Source organism: Uloborus diversus, chromosome 1 (genome assembly GCF_026930045.1).
Source record: "Uloborus diversus isolate 005 chromosome 1, Udiv.v.3.1, whole genome shotgun sequence".
NCBI classification, from domain to species: Eukaryota; Metazoa; Arthropoda; class Arachnida; order Araneae; family Uloboridae; genus Uloborus; species Uloborus diversus.
The window spans coordinates 210441035-210460062 of NC_072731.1; the positions used below are offsets into that span (position 1 = coordinate 210441035).

At 39.2% G+C, this 19028-nt stretch overlaps 1 protein-coding gene across 1 annotated transcript in view; it reads left to right on the forward strand.

Annotated features, from left to right (window-relative positions):
• Positions 1 to 19028, forward strand: part of LOC129218478 (ankyrin repeat and SAM domain-containing protein 1A-like) — a 103762-nt gene that overhangs the window by 52428 nt on the left and 32306 nt on the right. The window contains exons 4-11 of the mRNA XM_054852764.1: positions 2275 to 2349; positions 6212 to 6436; positions 8064 to 8139; positions 9436 to 9537; positions 10224 to 10428; positions 12257 to 12438; positions 14066 to 14118; positions 15292 to 15816. Coding sequence (XP_054708739.1) covers positions 2275 to 2349; positions 6212 to 6436; positions 8064 to 8139; positions 9436 to 9537; positions 10224 to 10428; positions 12257 to 12438; positions 14066 to 14118; positions 15292 to 15816 — 1443 coding nt within the window. The remainder of the gene's footprint in view (positions 1 to 2274; positions 2350 to 6211; positions 6437 to 8063; positions 8140 to 9435; positions 9538 to 10223; positions 10429 to 12256; positions 12439 to 14065; positions 14119 to 15291; positions 15817 to 19028) is intronic.

Here is a 19028-nt window from a genome sequence, read left to right on the forward strand (position 1 = left end):
TTTAAAAGGAAACACTACAACTTACCTAGTTTATGTACACTTAATTTTCTTCTGATTACAATTTTGTTCAAGATATGTTTCCTATAAGCGCGTGGTAGAAAAAAACTGTGTGTTAAAACAGAAAATAATAGGAATTTCAATTACTAATTCACCAGGGATGCACCTCACTCTGGCTGTCCTTCGTGCAGCATGTGTCTAGGAAATCAAGTCCAAACGGGAAAAGAGTCAAAACGAAAAGAAGAAAGAAAGAAAACCACCCCAATGAGACTGGGGAATGTTTGTTTTCAATTACTTTGCCGATGGCAATTTGGTGGGCTGAGGGAGAGGGGCCGAATTTCAAGGTCATAACCCAGTTGGGTTGAATTGGAAATTCGTTGTTTTCGGACGGATTTTCGCGACACAGGAAGAGACCGGCGGCAACTCGGAACCCGCAGTTATTTCACGAGGTTCTCGTGTTCTGAATTGACTCGGACGCGGGAAAATTGTCGATAAATGGGAATATTTAAGGGGAAAATACCGGGTTTCATAAAATTTCTCTCTTTGGAAAATTTTTGTTGTCGTGAGGTGCAACAACCGAGAAAAAGCAGACAGTGGTCTTTCGGGAAGGGGGGGGGGGGGGGTCCGGACCCCATGGACCCCCCCCCCCCCCTTGGCTACGTCCTTGCTGGACGGGCCGTCAACGATCCGAAGCCGATACACTTTATAAATACGCTCAATTCATCTTTAAACTGGGAGCTAAAAATATTTTTCACAACCGTGAGAAGTCTGCATTCGTGCAACTTGTAGCAAGTCAGGAAACTTTTTGACCACGATACTTGATTTTTCCAGGATGTGGATAAAAGCCATTGAAATCTCAAAACGTTACACGAAAATACTCAGTAACATTTCAGATTTTTTTTACAGTGTAGATTACCACTCATTTTCTCGTGTTTAGGCCACCGAAAATCAATGCAAGGCAGCTCCTGAGATATGTGTCATTCCTCGTCCCATCTGATATGTACTCAGTGATGCGTGTCTTCAAGGTCAAGCCAGGCGAACCCGTTACTTCTGATGGCTAGCATCTGTGCTCAAAATCGAATTAGCAGCACCATTAAATAACGTGCCTCCGATCTCCCCCCTCCAGGCCCATTCATTCACTCACGAGCACAACGGAATTCGTAACTGCAATCAACCACGAAAGAGAATGTAATTTTTTTTCTATCTCCTCTCTTGTCTGATGTCACTGGGAACTGTTATTTGGAAGAGTTATGACAGAAGTCCTCTGCACGCGATCCGTTCCCACAGAAAGAGGGTCACGTGAGGGCTGAATCTTGACCCCAGACAGTCTTGACAGCTAATACAATATAATCGCCGGTATATTCATCCTCCCTTTGGGAAAATAAGACTTAAAATTTTAATGTAGCAAATATGTTGCAGCCATAAATGAAGTTATTGACATTAACGAAGAAAAACACGTGTTTCTCTTGTGAGCTTGCATTTTGCTGTGCGCATTTAGTTTTGCAGTTTGACATTGAAGACATGATAGTTATATGGATATGCAAAGTCTGAAATAAGCAGTTAAACAAATCTTGCAGGTTATCTGGAATTCGAACTAGACCGTTGGTAAATTAAGACAATTTTAAGAAGTTTATGTTCCAGGAGACACGTGTGATGAAAATATGCCAGGGATGAAGAAGAGCAGGAAGGGTACCTCTGAGAGATTTCACCCCTATATGGACGACGAGAAAAACAGACAAGCATAAGCTGTGATGAACTTATTGGTAAGGCGTCGGGCTCGTAACTTCAGGGTTCCGGGTTCGGTTCCGCCCTGTCGAAGGTCCTCCGTGTTCGCTGATGATGACTGGGGCACGCCAGATATTTCATATTCACAAAGTCCTTCAAGTGAATTAGTACCTCTGGAGGGACTGAACGAGGAGTTGTTCAGCCTCTGGTTTGGATCAAATTTATTGAAATGTTGATAAATAGTACTTCCAGTTACCTTGTGCTATCTGAGCTAAATCAGGCTTTTTCCTTGGTGGTGCTCTGTAACCGAAAGCCGTATCTCTCTGCCTAAATTGGGTAAATAGAACTAACTAATAAATCTCATAAATCGGGTAAGTAGGACTGAACCGGGTAGAATTGTCTACTCGGTTTAGGATACCCGAATGGTTTAAGCAACAACAACAACAAGGCAATCGAACAGAAAAACTTTTGAACTTTAGTACGGGAAAACAACGTACAACCGATAATTTACTGTTACATATATATATATATTTATTTACTTGTTCTTTTCAGAATCACGATCGGGAAACGCCTCTGCATTCCGCTGCTCAATACGGCCACACGGAGGTCGTAGCACTACTGCTCAAGGTAAGAGACGGTTTCTTTTTCGTCAATATTACGACATATGAGCATGAGCTCATGTTTCCCTCGTAAATGGGAGTCAATTCCTGAATTTTACTTTTTTCAAACGTTTATTTATTAAGTAATCTTGAATTATTCTGTCAAAATTTCGCGATTACTATTTTCAATGTTCCAGATCCAGAGTGTATAAATGACTACTAGCACTTCCATGAGACGCGTTTATTCGAACTTAAAGAAGCTTGACTTCTAACGCGTGTTAGAAGTCATGCTTCTTAAATACGAAATTTTCCTCCATATATTGTTAATGTGAATGGTTGTTTTAGTTGAGTTGTTTATTTCAACATTCAGCGGAAGTTTTTCACCGGAAAGTTGTTGGAGTTTGTAAATAAAAGAAAACTGACAATGATTTTATTTATTTATTTATTTAATGAATGCTCCAATTTAGTCTTATGTTTGTAAACTCATTAATGTGCGTTGATCCAAAATTAAAAAAATACTGTATCTAAAGCACCGTTAACCGGGACTCTTTTGGCCAATATTTTACCGGTTTTTGAAAACGATGGTATTTGGCGCTCTACCGAGTTCCTAAACCAGATAATAAGTTTGGTAATGTGTTTGTGCAGTGAAAATACTACGGCATCTATTGTTTGGTTTTGTAACTTCATCAGTGACGCAGCAAAGAAGGTGTTTTGGGAGTAAAAACACCTTCCAGAAAGAGATCTTGTGAAGAGTGATATGTTTTAACATTATTGCCAATCCATAGGCACTTATACACTGTAAAAAAAAAACCCCGAAACGTTACTGATTATTTTAGTGTAACGTTTCGCGATTTTAATGGTTTCTATCCACTTCCTGAGAAAATCAAGTATCATTTTAAAGAGTTCCCTGAATTGCAACAAGTTGCACGAATGCTGACTTCTCACCGTTGTGAAAAATATTTTTATCTCCCAGTTTAAACATTAACTGAGCGTATATATTAAGTGTTTCTGATTCAGTGCGATTACGGCCCATCCAGACTAATTAAGCTCCCAAAGAAAGCAAATAAGTCTCTGGATTCCGCAGCTTTGCAAGAATTGCAACCAAGTGAGATACCTGGTGCTTTCCATTCTGTCTCAGCTTTGGCCCTAGTTGCAATAATACGTCTGGAGCTTTCTTGGCAGATCATGCAGCCGCCAAGCTATTATGTTAAACTTACGTAAGGTTTCTCTAGACTGACTTTAACCGGGGAGATAACTGAATTCTTCAGAAAGATTCCAGGATAATTTCAGTAAGGTTACTGACTTTTAGAGGAAAACATTCATGTTTTTTGCAAGATTTGTTACTGGCAGAAATTGGGCACATCAGCTGCCCATTATCTTCCAGGAAAGTTTCTGAATCATTTTTAGTGTAAGGACTATGGTCATTAAAAAAAAAACCTTCAAAAGACAACTCTCGCTATGCTAGTGAACTCTGTAAGCGTCAAATATCGTTTTCGAAAACTGGCGAAGATGTCCCACTTGGCAAAGTTTTCCCGGTTGACGGTTTATTTTGTCCCGCAGAAAAGTGTTTTTTTTAAAAAAAAAAAGAGTTTTATTCATGTTCAAAGCTAAATGAGATCATTCGATGAAAATGGTAGCAGCCGCAAAGAAAAGCTGTTTTTAAGTTAAAACTAGCACGTATGTGAAAGGGAGTCGTGCTCTAGCAAGCAGAACACAAAGCGGAACGTAATGCTTTAGTAAATGTCCTTTGTCAACTGACCACTCGGATTTAAAAAGCTTTCACTGACTCTTATGCTTTTGTAGAAGTCGGAGCTTGGGCAGCGGAACGTCTTTTGCTTCAAGTGGCTACCCATGTGTTCAGTCTCCACTCGTTATCAGTCACTTTATCAATCCCTTACTTAAGAGTCATTTAAGCGGTTTCAAATTCTGCTTCTCATTAAGGGTTTTAGCTATAGTCTAATTGGGTAAGCGTGATTAAAAAAATGTCTCGATTTTTCGTTGATGAATCGCTATTGTAGAAAGGCAACTTGTTGAACATTTTCGGTGTTAATTTTTGCCTTGGAAAAAAGTATAATTTATCGAATTAAACGAGCCTGTTGCAATAGAAAGTTAACCTAACTACTACGGCAATTGCGAGGTTAAATTACTCTTTAACCCTTTCGCTACCATCCGGATATATTTGTCTCTACAGAATTTAAAACCACCCAGTAGAATTGATCTGAGTAAAAATATCTTAACTTTTCATTTCAGTCTCAAATATTGTGTCAATATCCCTGGGACATTTTTCTCAGAAAAACTACTGAGACATGTAGGATGTAGGTCCCTCACGCAGTTTCAAATGATTTTATTTGATGCATCTGATGACGTATACTATCTAGCAACTAATGGAAGAAAATCTGATTTACAAGCGGAAACATGCACATCTATTCGTTAGCCAGAGATGCCTAAACCGAAGCTAAGACGGATGCACGAAAGTCGCTCATCAAGTTTTTCTTTTTATACCCCATTCAGAAAACCATCTTTATTGGTCAATTGCCAATTCCACGGTAGACGTAGCCTGACAGTAGCTAGTAATTTTCGTTGCATTTTCAGTCATTGTTTCAGAACCATTAGGGTATTATTCACGTAAAAAATATCAATAATTAAAGGGTAGGGTACAGAATGGGAGCCAATACATGGACATACTCCTTGCCTGCAGTTCATATGGTGACTTTAACATGAATATGAGGTAAATTAACAAGTAAACCGCACGTTAGTGTAATAATAATAGGATAAAAGCACTAGCAGTCGGTCATTTATTAAATCAATTGTTGGCTTTTACGAACATTTAAGAATCAATATTGTCTTTAGGTGAACAATTTAACGATGGAGGATTTGAAGAACAGTATTACCAAAAACCATTTCTCCCGACATAAAATTGTATGCATTAGGAAAAGTATATTCTTGCCTTGTTTACCATTATAGATTTACCTCTCAGTCAGTGGAATCTTTCGTCATTACGATGCAATAGTTTTCTCTATTACGTAACGGTGGGAAAAACTGATGTTGTTTTCAAAATATAACCTTTCCTTCTGTTCTTTTAGCGCATTACCCAAGTTGGTTTCGTTTTTCGTTGTATTCTTTCTTTTTAATTTTAGTCTTTTGCATAGTATCAGGTTGAAAACAGACAATCAGTGGCGTTTTTAACGTGTCGCAGCTGTCGCAAATGCGAAGGACCCCACGATATAAGGGATCCGAAGGGGATATAAAAAAGCACACGAAAAATAATTTACCTAGTTCTGGGACATAAAGGCGCCCCCAAACATGCACTGAGACTGAGACTGCGCTCCAAACTTTTAAATCCGTCACTGCAGACAGTCTACTAGAATTTTTTTTTTTTTTTTGCTGGTGTTAGATATTAGAAATTCTTAATTACAGTGCACTGCTGACTTTCAGCATAGTTTACTGCAGTGGGAAAACGCCATTCATTCCTTTTTCTTACGTTGTATCCTACAGCAGGTAAACATTTGTCTTTTCTTTATGCTTGGCTTAATCGAATAGCAGTGCAGTTTCGTATTGTAAGAGCCCAGGTGCCTCCATCTATTGAGAAATTGGACGCCAAAATTCTCAAGTGGTCATGCATAACCGCAGATAGAAGTGCTACGTGAAAGAGTGGATGCCAGCTTCTGGAGAATGCATTGGATCTGCAAATGATGAGGCACCATTTCCTCAGCCCCACAAAAGAACACTTCCCTTTTCCAGATTCTCAAGATCTGACCTTTTCTTACCAGAGCTATTCTATACACTGTAGTCTGTTAAGGTTGTTCTCCGTGGGTTGAAATTGTTCATTTTTGCTATTTCTTATGCTTCACACGGCCTTCCTAGTACTAAGCGCAACTTGTTTCTTCCAGCACGAGGCGGATCCGACCGTGAGGAATATGAAGGACGAGTCCCCTCTGGACTTGGCAGCTCAGTACGGTCGCCTGGAGACGGTTCAGTTGCTGGTGGAATCGGACCCGTCACTGCTCAGGAGGGGCGGTACCACTCGGCACTCTCCCCTGCACCTCGCCTCCAGGAACGGGCACCGGAACGTGGTCAAGGTCTTGCTGGACGGAGGACTCGACGTCAACTACGTGGTCTGTGTTCACTCTTTCCGTTACTTCACGAAACTTAACCCCATACCCTGCATGCTGACTTTAGCATTAAAGAGTCAGATTTTTTCAGATTTACTTAAATCAGAAATTTTGAATGTATTTGGATTCAGACTGCATGAGTATGAGTTGTACCGCAAACCGGCAACAGAAGTGACACAACTGGTTAAATAAAAAACTTCATTAAGGTAAATCAATGTTTTTCGAAATACTATTCCTAATTGCAATATACCAGACAGCTCGGTTATCACAGCTAAAGACTGCAGTTTCGTTCTTATTAGAACTCTTCAGTCTAGCATAGTGAATAACCAAGCCGGAGGCAGATGCCATCTCATTGAAGCTGAGAGTGATAGCAAACTAGTAGATGGAGTGAATCCACCTCACTAGCGAGCGTCCGCAGCATGGTGCGGTTCGACTCGTGAATTGAAGGCAAAACTTGGGTATTTATAGCAGTAAGTTACCACCCTTTACTATGCTAGACTAAAGAGTTCTAATTAGAACGAAACTGCAGTCTCTACCTGTGATAACCGGGCTGTCTGGTGTATTGCAAGTAGTTCTGCCTTAGCCCTGGCTTAGGGGAGGTAACTTACTGCTATAAATACCCAAGCTTTGCTTTCAATTCACGAGTCGAACCGCACCATGCTGCGGACGCTCACTGGTAAGGTGAAATCACTGCATTTACCAATTTGTTGGCACTCTCAGCTTCAATGAGATGACATTTGCCTCCGACTCGGTCATTCACTATGCTAGACTGAAGAGTTCTAATAAGAACGAAACTGCAGTCTCTAGCTGTGATAACCGGGTTGTCTAATATATTGCAAGTAGTTCTGCCTTAGGGGCGGTAACTTACTGCTATAAATACTATTTTTAATTGTTTTTTCTCAAATGCTAAAAGGCAGGGAAAACATTCATGTTAAGATATTGTGTTTACTGGTTAGATTTTGTTGTCAAAATTAATAACGCCTATTTAAAACTCTTTTTTTTTTACAAATTATGAGAACTTAATTATGTGTCCCTATTGATTTTATCGTTATATACGCCACCTCGCACTAGTTAAAGTGAACTAACGTTTTCTGAGTTCTATGGCAAGAAAAAGCATTAAATTTGAATTTTAAATCAATAATAAGTACGCTTTTTTCAAAGTTTTCAAGGGTGTCACTTCTATTGCCTAGGTGCGATATGAAAATTGGGAGAGGGATACATTATTTGTACACTCAAAGAAATTATTTTGCTTACTAAGATCTGAAAACGTACGAGGCAACATTTAGCTACTTAGCTAGACAGTACTAAAATAGAATAATGACGTAAACATCTACGTCTTGGTTTTTCATCACCCATAATTTCATGACGTACACTCATCCATATCATGAATACTACTTTGTTAGAGAGAAATACTTCTCATTGTTTTTCATAATTTCAGGGACTCGTGGTAGAACTTAACAAGTTTCAGAATGTTTCAATTTCGCTGAGATTATCATTTCCATCACCTCTCATTGCATCTGGCTTTAGGAAAATTTTGATAGATGGATTCTTAGGAAAAAATGTTTGTCTCGGCGAAAATTAAGGACTTGAATCTTTTCAATATTTTAAAATATCATTTCTTTAATCGCAGGTTGAAAGTGGCAGCGCTCTTCATGAGGCAGCTTTGTACGGCAAAGTCGAGGTTGTAAAGTTACTATTAGATTACGGTGAGTGTTACCATTTTTTGTTCTATTAATAAATATGTATTAGTGACTGAACTTTAAGCTTAAATTCCCCTGACAAGTTCAACTGGTAATGTCTCATTGTTTAAATTTTTTTTTTCAATTAAATAACCACTCTGTCACAAAAAATATATGCAGCCAGAAGAAATCGAGGCACAATCACGGAACACGGGAAGACGTAGTCTGGTAAAAAATATGCAAATTAATAAAATTTTGATGCCAGTAAGACAAGAGTTAGTACGTCATGTGTGCGTGAGATGCGCAGCTAGGAAAGTTTATTAATGTGATTATTCCTGCCGAAGGGCTATTAAAGCAAATATGTCAACTTGGATGGACGGTATTGTTTGAAATGCCTCTGAAACGTAATCGATGGCGGTACGAACAGTTGTTGGGCATTGAGAATGAACGCCTTGCAAGCCTCAGAAAAACAAGTTGAATAAGTATTGGCACCAACCAGGTCAGAGCAGTATGGTAGTTGCTCATTGTTGCTAATAATGGGTCAGGGAAGCGATAGGCTACCTTCGAGGTAAGTCGGGGGAACCTAGGAACCTAAATGAACGCAAGTATCGCATAATCATACCAGTGGGTTACTCCGTAAAAACAACGTTGCTAGAATCGATTCGACGTCCTTTATCACCATTCCAGGCACTCGGTTATTGAGGAAAACCATTCAGAAACGATTGGCCGAAGCTGGTATTCGGAGACGACGTCCCTCTAGACGCCTACCACAGACCACACATCGTAGACAGTGTCGAATGTATTTTTTGCCAATTCGGGTAACCTGAAGGTGAAATACTGGAAGCGTGTGGTTTTCAGCGATGAGTGCCGATTGAGTCTCAGTGCTGATGACCAACGTACAACCATTAGGAGCTCACTACGTTAGTCGTCTGTTCCGACATTTGTTGTCGAGCGGCATATAGCGAATGCACAAGGTCTGGCAGTGTATGAAGCTATTTGTTGGGACACACTATTACCTCTACTCGTCTTTCAATGCACTATGATGGGTCGCAGTTACCTGGACGACATTTTTCCGCCGATTGCAATTTATGCTAACAAGTCTCACGTGCCGTTTGCCAGCAAGTCGACACTCATCCACATGATGTGCGCCATAGAACTCACAGGTACGAAGAGAACAATGTTTAGATCAATTTCAGCACATGAAGTCTGCATTCCATTTTATACAGCGAACGACTGGTTTTTCCGAAGTACCCCTTGTCGCAAATATTTTAAATTGCACAGTATTACTGATGTTCTTACTAATGAAAGTGACTCCTTTTACAGGTATCGACGTCAATTTAGAAAATAGCCTAAAGAGAACGGTGTTCGACCTCCTAGAAGACTTGAATACCGCCATCTCCAAGCAAATATCCAGAATCATTAGAGGTAAGAAATATTTTCACAAATTTTCAGAATATGAAGCGTTATTTATCATTTCAATGAGGCGAAATGATGTGCTTTGAGGTTCTTACTTCCAACGGTACGAAACATGTTCAGGTAAAATGGTACTCAAGAAGATTCAGCACCTTAAATTGGCATAGTTCATTAACATCAGAAACTACAAACAGAATAACCAATAGCTATAAGCGCTGCCAGCAATCATCTGGACTGGTTTGTTATTGTGGTGAATAGAATTTAGTTCCAGTAAATGTTACTTTGAACTGATACTAAAGCTCAAAGTATGCAGCTAAAAATAAATATCAATTTTATTGTTCTTCACTTGAGCAAGCCGTCATTTCGCACCGAGTTTTTCAGCCGTCTTGCCTAAGTACAGCTATTTTCAACGCTATTTTCAAGTTTTAGGGGGAAAAGACTGGTCCCTATTTTGTCTTACAAATTTTTTTCCCAGCTCGTCTTAATTTATGTATGGAAAATAGAGCACTCAAACGAAGCCTCAATTCCTTCTAGCAAAGCAGTCCCATTTCTTTCGTATTTTATCGTTGGCTTAGTCTCTGTGCAAAATTTGATTTGCCAGAGCATCCGGTCTTCGACGAAGAGAAACTACACACTAACAACATGTATTTCAGATTTAAAGATTTTTGCTAATATGCTTAACTTTTCTTGTCTTTCAGAGCACACGACTGCAGTGGGCAAGGTCGAGGATTCTTCGAGCAAATCTCCGTACTCGACGTCTCCCTTGTCGAGTTTTGGATCGGCGTCGACGTTTGTGGCCACTCCCGAGAAGTCCCTCCTCCCTCTAGTCAGAAGTGGATCCCCCATGTCCGAAGCCACGGACACCATCTCCTGTTCCTACAACAGCAGCAAGCGATCTTCCACGTGAGTGAACCACTTTCTTCATCACATATTGACTCTGACAAGTCAATCACATTTGAAGAACTTAGGATATGTTAATAGAAATGGTTTTCATGCCTAAACGAGTGATAGCTCAAATACTCTACTATTACCATAACTATTCATCATCCCCAAAGTCCGCCCATCGACCCATGCAAGAGCGAAGCAGTTCAAAAATAAACTAAAAGTTAAGAATATCTTTCGATATTTCAAAAGAAAAAATCAAACCTAAATCCAGAAAAGTACATTAAATGAACAAAAGCCAAATTAAAATTTTCGACGTTGAAAACATTTTTCGAAAACAATTCATCCCTCTAGCCGACAATGGGCGTACTCCATGTTCGATATTACAGTCGTCATCTCATTTTTAAATAACAGCAGAAAATGGTTTTTCTTTAAGGGCTTCTTTCAGGTTGTTTTTTGTTGTACAAAAGATTTTTTTTGTCCTTCTACATTAGCTTTACAATCTCTTATTGGCATTAAAAAGGTTTGGTTTTCGAAGAAACATCTCCATATTCATCTAACCGTCTCAAGCTGTCCTGATGTCACATGCACAGTACATGCTCCAGACAATGTACCAATGATTGGAAGACGTAGTGTGTTGTGTCTGGGCGACTACAGACGGTAATATGAAACTGGACATCTCCTTAAAACCGAGCATTTAGTCCGCTGTTTAGTATTGTTACAGATAGCTCCGTTTCTTACTCTCCTCATTTTTCTACATCATCGTAAGATAGTTATTGGACTTCCTTTGAGCCAAGTGCTTATCGGATTTTACTTTTTATAAACTTTGTTACACAATCCAGTCACAATAATTTTGCCAAAAGCACACAGTGAATGTCGTCATCGGCAATAACCAGTCGAAAAAAGGAACAGTACCAGTTGTGAACTGTACACAAAACATATGAAGGGAACAGAAACTCGCTGACTTGCGAGTCAAAGTTTGCAGCATTTCTGAAACTGTGCAGTTTGTGATTTGTTCTCGATTCGCCATGGTAAAGGATATCATACAATGGGAATTGGTCATTGTCAATCAGTCACAAAAAAAAAAAAATGTGTTCGACTCCACACTTTTGGTGATAAAGGTGATCGACCTGAGTTGAGGGGCAACTACTTGAGCGTTCGAAATGACAGTTCAGACAATTTGGCAAACAACAAGGCTAATCTCAAGGCATTGGCAAGAGAGTATAGAATGTGCATAGTCGTACCGCGTCTTCACTAAATGACGAAAAGGGGCATTTCACGTTTTTTGCTTCATCGGACGGATAGATAGAGTATAATATGACATCAAACGAACGAAAACAAACACCACCTACATTATTTTCTGCAATGAGGAATATTTTCGTAGGACGCTTTAGTTCAACAAATCATTTTGGATGACACGTTAATTTAAAATAGTTATAGAGCTGTACTGGCAGACCCTGGCCGCGCCGGCATCACTTAATTTAATGACTTAGTGTTTAATGGATACTTCTGAAATTGGTTAATTAATTTGTAGGGGCTCATTCAACTCTAACAGAATTCGATCGAATCGAGTACGGTCAATTGTATCTACCACCTGGAATATCCTTTGCCCACCTAGATAAAGAAATTTCGCGCTACGCTGCCAGTAAATAGAATTCAATCGAACCGAACAAAATCAATTAGATAGTATGAGCATCAACTTCATCGAGTTACCTAACAATAAATTTACACAAGTATTTACTCTTTTCAAGAACTTGGGTACATAATCTAAAACAAAACAGCAATATTTTTATACATATACAGGTGTTTGTTATTTGACTAATCAGATTGTGTTTTGTGCTGCCTACAGAGCCAGCGACACCCTCCGAAAGTCCCAAGGTGGTTCGAGTTCGGAGCACTTGTCCTTGAGCAGTCGGAGCCCCTCGGTCTACGAGACGTTGCCGAGGGATCTGGATGCTCACTCCAACGCCTCCTCAAACCCGGAGACGCACAATCACGACCTCGCATCGCAAGGACTCTTCTCGCCACCAGGTACGGCTTTTCTTCACTTTCTGTCTCCTGAACAAATCCATAAGTGTCCGCTTCTTAAAATACCAGTTGAGAGAGAAAAGTCTCACATTGGCATTTTCATGGTTACAGGTTACCAAGTGAGATCAACCACACTTTGTGCATATGAAATTGATCATGAAGTACGTGTAGGATCTCCTTTAGTAAGGCAAGGTGCAATAATTTGACTTGGCATTAAAATACCCTTCATAAGTCCTCTCAAGAAATGAACAGCCTTGGTACTTCTACAGTTGTTCGCAGCTGCGAAAGTGCCACCGATACACAATTTTGCGTCCGAACTAAGCTTTTGATGCTGTCCCATATGGTTGAGGGGACACAGACTACTAGCTGCAAAAATCAGTCGCTAAAATTATCCTAATTGTTCTTGACAATTTTGGCCGAATAAAATGGCGTATTATTATTATTCCACCTTTGTTGAAGAACTTAACGATTATTAATATCGCATCAAGCTTCTAACTAGATAAACATTGTCATTTCTTGTTCGAGGATCTTATCAACCACAGTTGAGACATTGAACTGAAAGTAACCACTCGCCACCTGGTGACAAAACCTCTTTTTTGGCGATAGAATAAAATACTCAACCGGACCAGTTTTAAAACACTTTGTATTCCATAATATCAATGGGTAAGAAAAACCATTAAGCTTTTCTCTTTACCACCCCACCCACCCCTTGAGAAGTATCAAGCGCAAACTCGTGATCATTGTTTCAAAAGTTTGATCGCACATTGGGATTTGGGGAAATGAAGAGAGAACTGCTAATGAGGGAAATTGCAGTGGGTATCTCCGATGCTAATATTTTCTTCCACAGCTGATTTTCAGTGTAGCACCTTTTTTTGGTTTTGTGGAAACAAAATAGCCGTGAATAAAGTGACTACTGATATTTAAAAATGGTTACCAAACTAAACTGCTATTGGCGACAACTAAAAGTTTGACTTCAGGTCTAAGCTGCGAATAAAACCCAGTTCATTGAAACGCAGCTCCCACGATGATGGAGCCGTCAACACTTTACGAAGGGACTATTGATAATTTGGGGTGCATGTCCTCGTGGGATCTGCGTTATGCACTTTGCAAAATTCAAAAACATTAACAAGACAAAAAGAAGAAACATTTGTGTCTTCAAAAATGTTCAGTTCACTTCTGTTTCTACTCTGTAATAAATGCAGGTTTCATCACCTAGCTTACAAGCTGAATCACTAGAAAATTACGAAGAGCGTTATTAAGAACACGGGTGATAATTGGGACCCAAGACTTACATCATTTACTACTGAAACTTGAAAATAATGCTCTTGACAAGGTCTAGAGCTATAATTTTTGTGTTGATTAACTTGAAAATGTCGTAACTTGTTTATTTTAAAGTGAGTGAAAATGTGCATTAAAAGCAGAGCATAATTTTTCTTTATATGTATGTCCATTAGTTCTTTCTTCCTCTTTTCAAATGGCACCTGTTATCCCCTGGTGTTGGATCATATTGTGCTGGTGATGCTGGTGATCCATAATGACGTTAGAAGGGAAAATAAATTTTTTTATCATAGTGATACTTTTTGAAAGTTTTCAAAGCATGTTCCATTTACCACGAAATTCTTCATTACAGATCCTCAGGTTCCATCATCACGGATTTCAGTGCCACCTGGTTGGAAACCTCTAGTAAGTTTATTCATATTTTAGTGTCTTCTTAGAGTACGCAAATAGTTGTTGAACAGTAACTTAGGGTCAAAACTACCGATTTTCAGCTGGGCGAACTGTAGAATGAAACGGATTTTACTTTCTGACCCTAAGCTTTATTTCTGGAGTATTTTTTCTTCTTTAGAATTTGCATTGATTTATCAAAAAAAAAAAAAAAAAAACAGGCATGAACATTTTTAGTGAAAGTGCGTTTCGAAAAGATAATTTTTTATTTAAAGCGCATTCCTTATGTTCGGGATGACATTCATTTCCCTATCCCTACCCCATACTCTACTTTCAATTTTTTTTATTTCTCACTTCCCGTTTTTTACTTAACACTTCCCGTTTTTTACTTACCACTTCCCGATTTCCAATTATTGAACATAATTTCTTTTTTTTTTAAATCATTTTTTTTAAGATCTATGTGTTTCTGAAATGCCTTTGATGCATTTCTCAGTAAAAATATTTGCGATGAATAAGAGATATTAAGCATTTGATGACTTATTTTTCTTTTGTTTTTGCTGTGGGTAACTAGACTAATCCTCTATTTCACATCGGAAAAACTTTGCTTGGAAGATGTAGTGTAAATAATATGTTGTGATAACAGCGAGCAATTGGATTACATAGTATGTAAAAAAAAACTAAATTCAGGTTTGCAAGCTACAAAATGACATGGCAATTCACTGCTCCAGGCTCATTAACGATGAAAAGCAGAAATCAAAGAATTAAAAGAGTTTTTGAAAGAAAAAGTGACATTTATATGTATGACGCATGTAACTTCCGTCATCTCGTTTCGTCCTTGTTGAGAACTTCCTTTTGAAAAAATTAAAAAGTTCTCGCTTGTGGGCGTCGCTACGCTTTCGCTGTTTAATTTATCCTTGACCATGCGTTTGGCCGATCCGTCCTATATTTAGTTTTATAAATAGAATGTAGACATGATTCAAAACACTCATTTGTATGGTTCTTTGACAGTTAAACCGTAGATATGACTTCCAATTTCATAGATTACAGTACTGGTAATGCATTAAATTATGAGTAATAAAAATATTCCTTCTGTTGATTATAATGATGCAATAGAAGTGAAAATTTATTCAGCCTTTTAATACGATTGTATTTATCTGTCTTATCTCTAATTTTCCTGGTGACTCTTTTCAGCCACCAGCCAAGCCTCCGCGCAAGTCCATCACGTCCTTGTCCCCTAGCGGTAAGACCCAGCATCATATCCGGCAGTCATCCGTCACCTATGATTCTACATCACAAAACCAGATGATGTACGACCCCTCGGACATCACGTTGCCGCGGACGCCACCTAGCGGATTCGCCAACCAGCTACCCCTCGCCAACGGCAAGGTCAGCAGCGATAGCTCCCCCTTCAGCGCCCTCTACGATGACGTGGCCAGTGGGAGAGTCAGCAGCGGCCCTCCCACCACCACCGCCACCACAACGGGTACCACGAAGACGGCCATGCATCGCAGGCGGTTGACTGGAGAAGGTCTGAGGCCGGACAAGCCCATCCCGCCGGCCAAGCCCAAGACGCTCGACCTGAGGACGAAGAGGCAGACGATTCAGATCCCACTCAGTCCAACTCACTATCAGCAGCCGCCCACGCCAGACTTCCCGCCGCCCTCGCCGTCGACCGCCGCCCTTGGTATCCACGAGAAGATCCGGCCTCTCAGTCAGGTGGGTGGCCAAATCTTCCGAAAGATACTGGCCAACATGAGGTAATAGTCACCTCGTCCTAGAATGTTGCCCAATTGACCACTGCCGACTCCATGATGGCCAAAATGAGATGATAGTTACCTCATCATTGACCGTCCTTTAAATCACCCCATCCGACTTCACACTGGCCAGCAGCTAACGTTTTATGTTAACTAACATGAAGCTATATTTCTATACCTCAAAGACAGACTAACGTAAGGCATACCTAGAGTGCCTTGAATGATCAGAGTGGCGACAGCACATCCCCCCTGAGAAGCGGGAAAGCGCCTCTGTCCGCCGGAGGGCATCTTGACGAAAGTCTCGTAGACTTAACATAGGAAGATTGGATGGGTGTCAGAAAAACGCTTTTTTTGTGAATAATTAGTTTTGTACTGACATTTCACCTTATGTCTCAAATGCATAAATGTATAGGCTATCACTTTTTATCATTTTTGGAACTCTAAGCGAGATATTGATTTAATTATAGAGCATTTATCTTGGGATTTTGGATTCCGATAGTGTTGGCGAGCTTTTTGGCTTCACTAACGTTGCGGCAACCATTCTCCGCTTCAGGAGCGTTTGATTTTCGGGTTTTAGAAGTTAGTTTTGCTTGTAAATGGGTTTCATCCCGTAATATTTTTACTCAAATGAAATAATTATGTGAGAATAAAATGGATCTTGATTGAAAGAAAAAGAAATATATATTAGTTATTATATGGAAACTATTTAAAGTTTATTCTATGAAGCTGCTTATTATTTATGATTCATTATAGAGAAAATTGAAACTGACCTAAACGGATAGACCGATTTTGAAAAAAAAAAAATTGTTCGAAAGGAGAGCTGATCGAGAGTGTTCTTAGCTAGGTCTAGGTTGCGTCTTTAGATGGCATTCATTAACGAAGATATTAATTAAACCCGTCTAAAAGGTTTTTCGCAATTTTTGCAGTGAAAACATAGTTAAATCTTTTTAAATTTAACATCAAAATTTAGAGAATTTTTTTCCGTGTCTGATAGAATGAGTTTGGAACTTCCATATTTCATAGAATTCGAATTATAACGTTTTTAAAAACGCAGATTTTAATAACGACTAAGCCTTTATTCACGCGATTGATAAACGAATTTATTGTTGGCCGAAAAGGAAATTAAAAGCAATGATTTAAAATGATATTTCAATATGTTGTCAGTTTCTATTCAATAGCAAATAAAATACTTGACATTGATTTTTAATAATGTAAGGCTTTTAAAAGGATTTTCAATTTTTCCTCTTGGTTCTACAGTTGCGACTCAGTCTGTTTTTTTTTTTGTTTTTTTTTAATTTTTCATTTTTAAAGTAATGGTCTTCTTCCCTGATTCGTTTCTCTTGTGAAAGTTAAAATGTGTCATTTACTTTGTTTTTTACTTTGTCATTTACTATTCACGCACACATAACACATAATATCTAAAGAAAATGGTGATGTCGCTTATCACTTTCAAATTCGTTTTTCTTAGAAATCTTATATATGTATTTGTTTTTGGCGGATAAGTGAAAAAAAAGAATGGAGAGAAACTCAGTAGCCTGTGCGAAATGCTTCAGAAGCTGAAGTCACGTCTGCTGCCAAAACCGCGATAACGATTCACACTTAGTGGCAAATCGCCAAACGGTCAAAATTTTCTCTCGTCACCTGGACGAAAGTTGCGGCCACGCTTGTTCGGGGGGAAAAAACACCGCTGTTGTCGCCACTCTGTTCTCAAGGCACTCTAGGCATACCGTAGCTACTTTGAAGGAGACGGTAAAAAGGTTTGTCTTGTGCAGACCAAGATTTGCCCATTTTAACACTGGTAAATAACAGTAAAGAAATTTTTGAAATATAATTGCATTTTGATGGCTCAACGAGTTATAAGATTCTACATACAATGCAGTAATAATCTGAAAATTGCCATTTTCGGACTTACGTTAGTATAGCTCTGAGGTACATATTAATTTTCAGCTCATTTTCGAACATCTTTCAAATGACCCCGATTTCGGGTGACATTTATTGTTTTAGTAAAATCCAAAGATACGTTTTGCTAAGGAATCATTTCATCTTCATACTTCGTCCTATTGATTGGGTTATATATTTAGGTGAGGTTCAGGTCGAGAGGCCATGTCAGCCTAGTCGGAAACTAGGAGCCCGAATATGCATCATTGTTGCATAGGTTTAATAAGTTTTCTGGCGGAGCGGAACCTGGTGACCAAACTGACAATGCTGCGTCTTGGCTCTCGGAGGACCTGTTCAGTGGCAAGAGTTTTCATTTAGCTCTGCTTATAATATTGTTTAGCGGGATAAAGACTGTGCAAAAACTTCATTTCCTCTCTTTTTTTTAAAACTTGAATCTGCAGTAGTGCTACGATAAAATGCCTTGTCAGCAGTACTAACCGAGCATATAGTTCAAATGATAACTCATGATAGCAGATGTCATATTCACCCCCTTTACCGGTTTAATAATTTCAATTTTACAGCCTGTGTTATTATTTCATTTTTTCCATGTATTGTACTATTGGTTATTCTCCTGGAACAGCCAAGACGTGGACAAATTTCGCCTTTCGTTAAAAATATTTTGGAAAGCACTATTTGGTAAACTGTGGGACAAATTTAAAAAATCCTTTTGAAATATTTTTGTTTCTTTTGCTATTTCGTTCCATTTTCATTTGATCCGCACATAACACCCTCGAAGTCCCCGCGGTGGAAGGGGGGGGGGGGAGCGCAAGGACCATGAAGACACACGCTCTGAAAAAATAACACTATGTTAAATTCAAAAAATCCTTTTGGGGGGGGGGAGTACCGACGTCTACGTACGCTACTAATCCCAACTAATACATTGAATAAAACATAAAATTACCATTTTCTTTTCAATTTTTGCCCTAACACAAGAGCGCAATAACAGTATCCGACGATTGGTGACGTTATGTATATTTAACATTTTTACTGGATTCTCAAGGGAATGATTACGCTTATGGGCATTATCAGTACGCTTGTATTAGTTGGAATAAACACCGTCAATTTCTCAACCAGAATTTTCTCCGGGAGGGGGGGGGGATAGGTTCTTGCATGTATTTACTCGTATATTAACCTTCAGTTGGCAAAATGGCTTTAAACCCCGCGGAGGGAAGGGGGAGCGTCAAATCTCGTAGTTGAACTCCTGAAAAGCACAACCATCAGATTTCCGGTGATTTT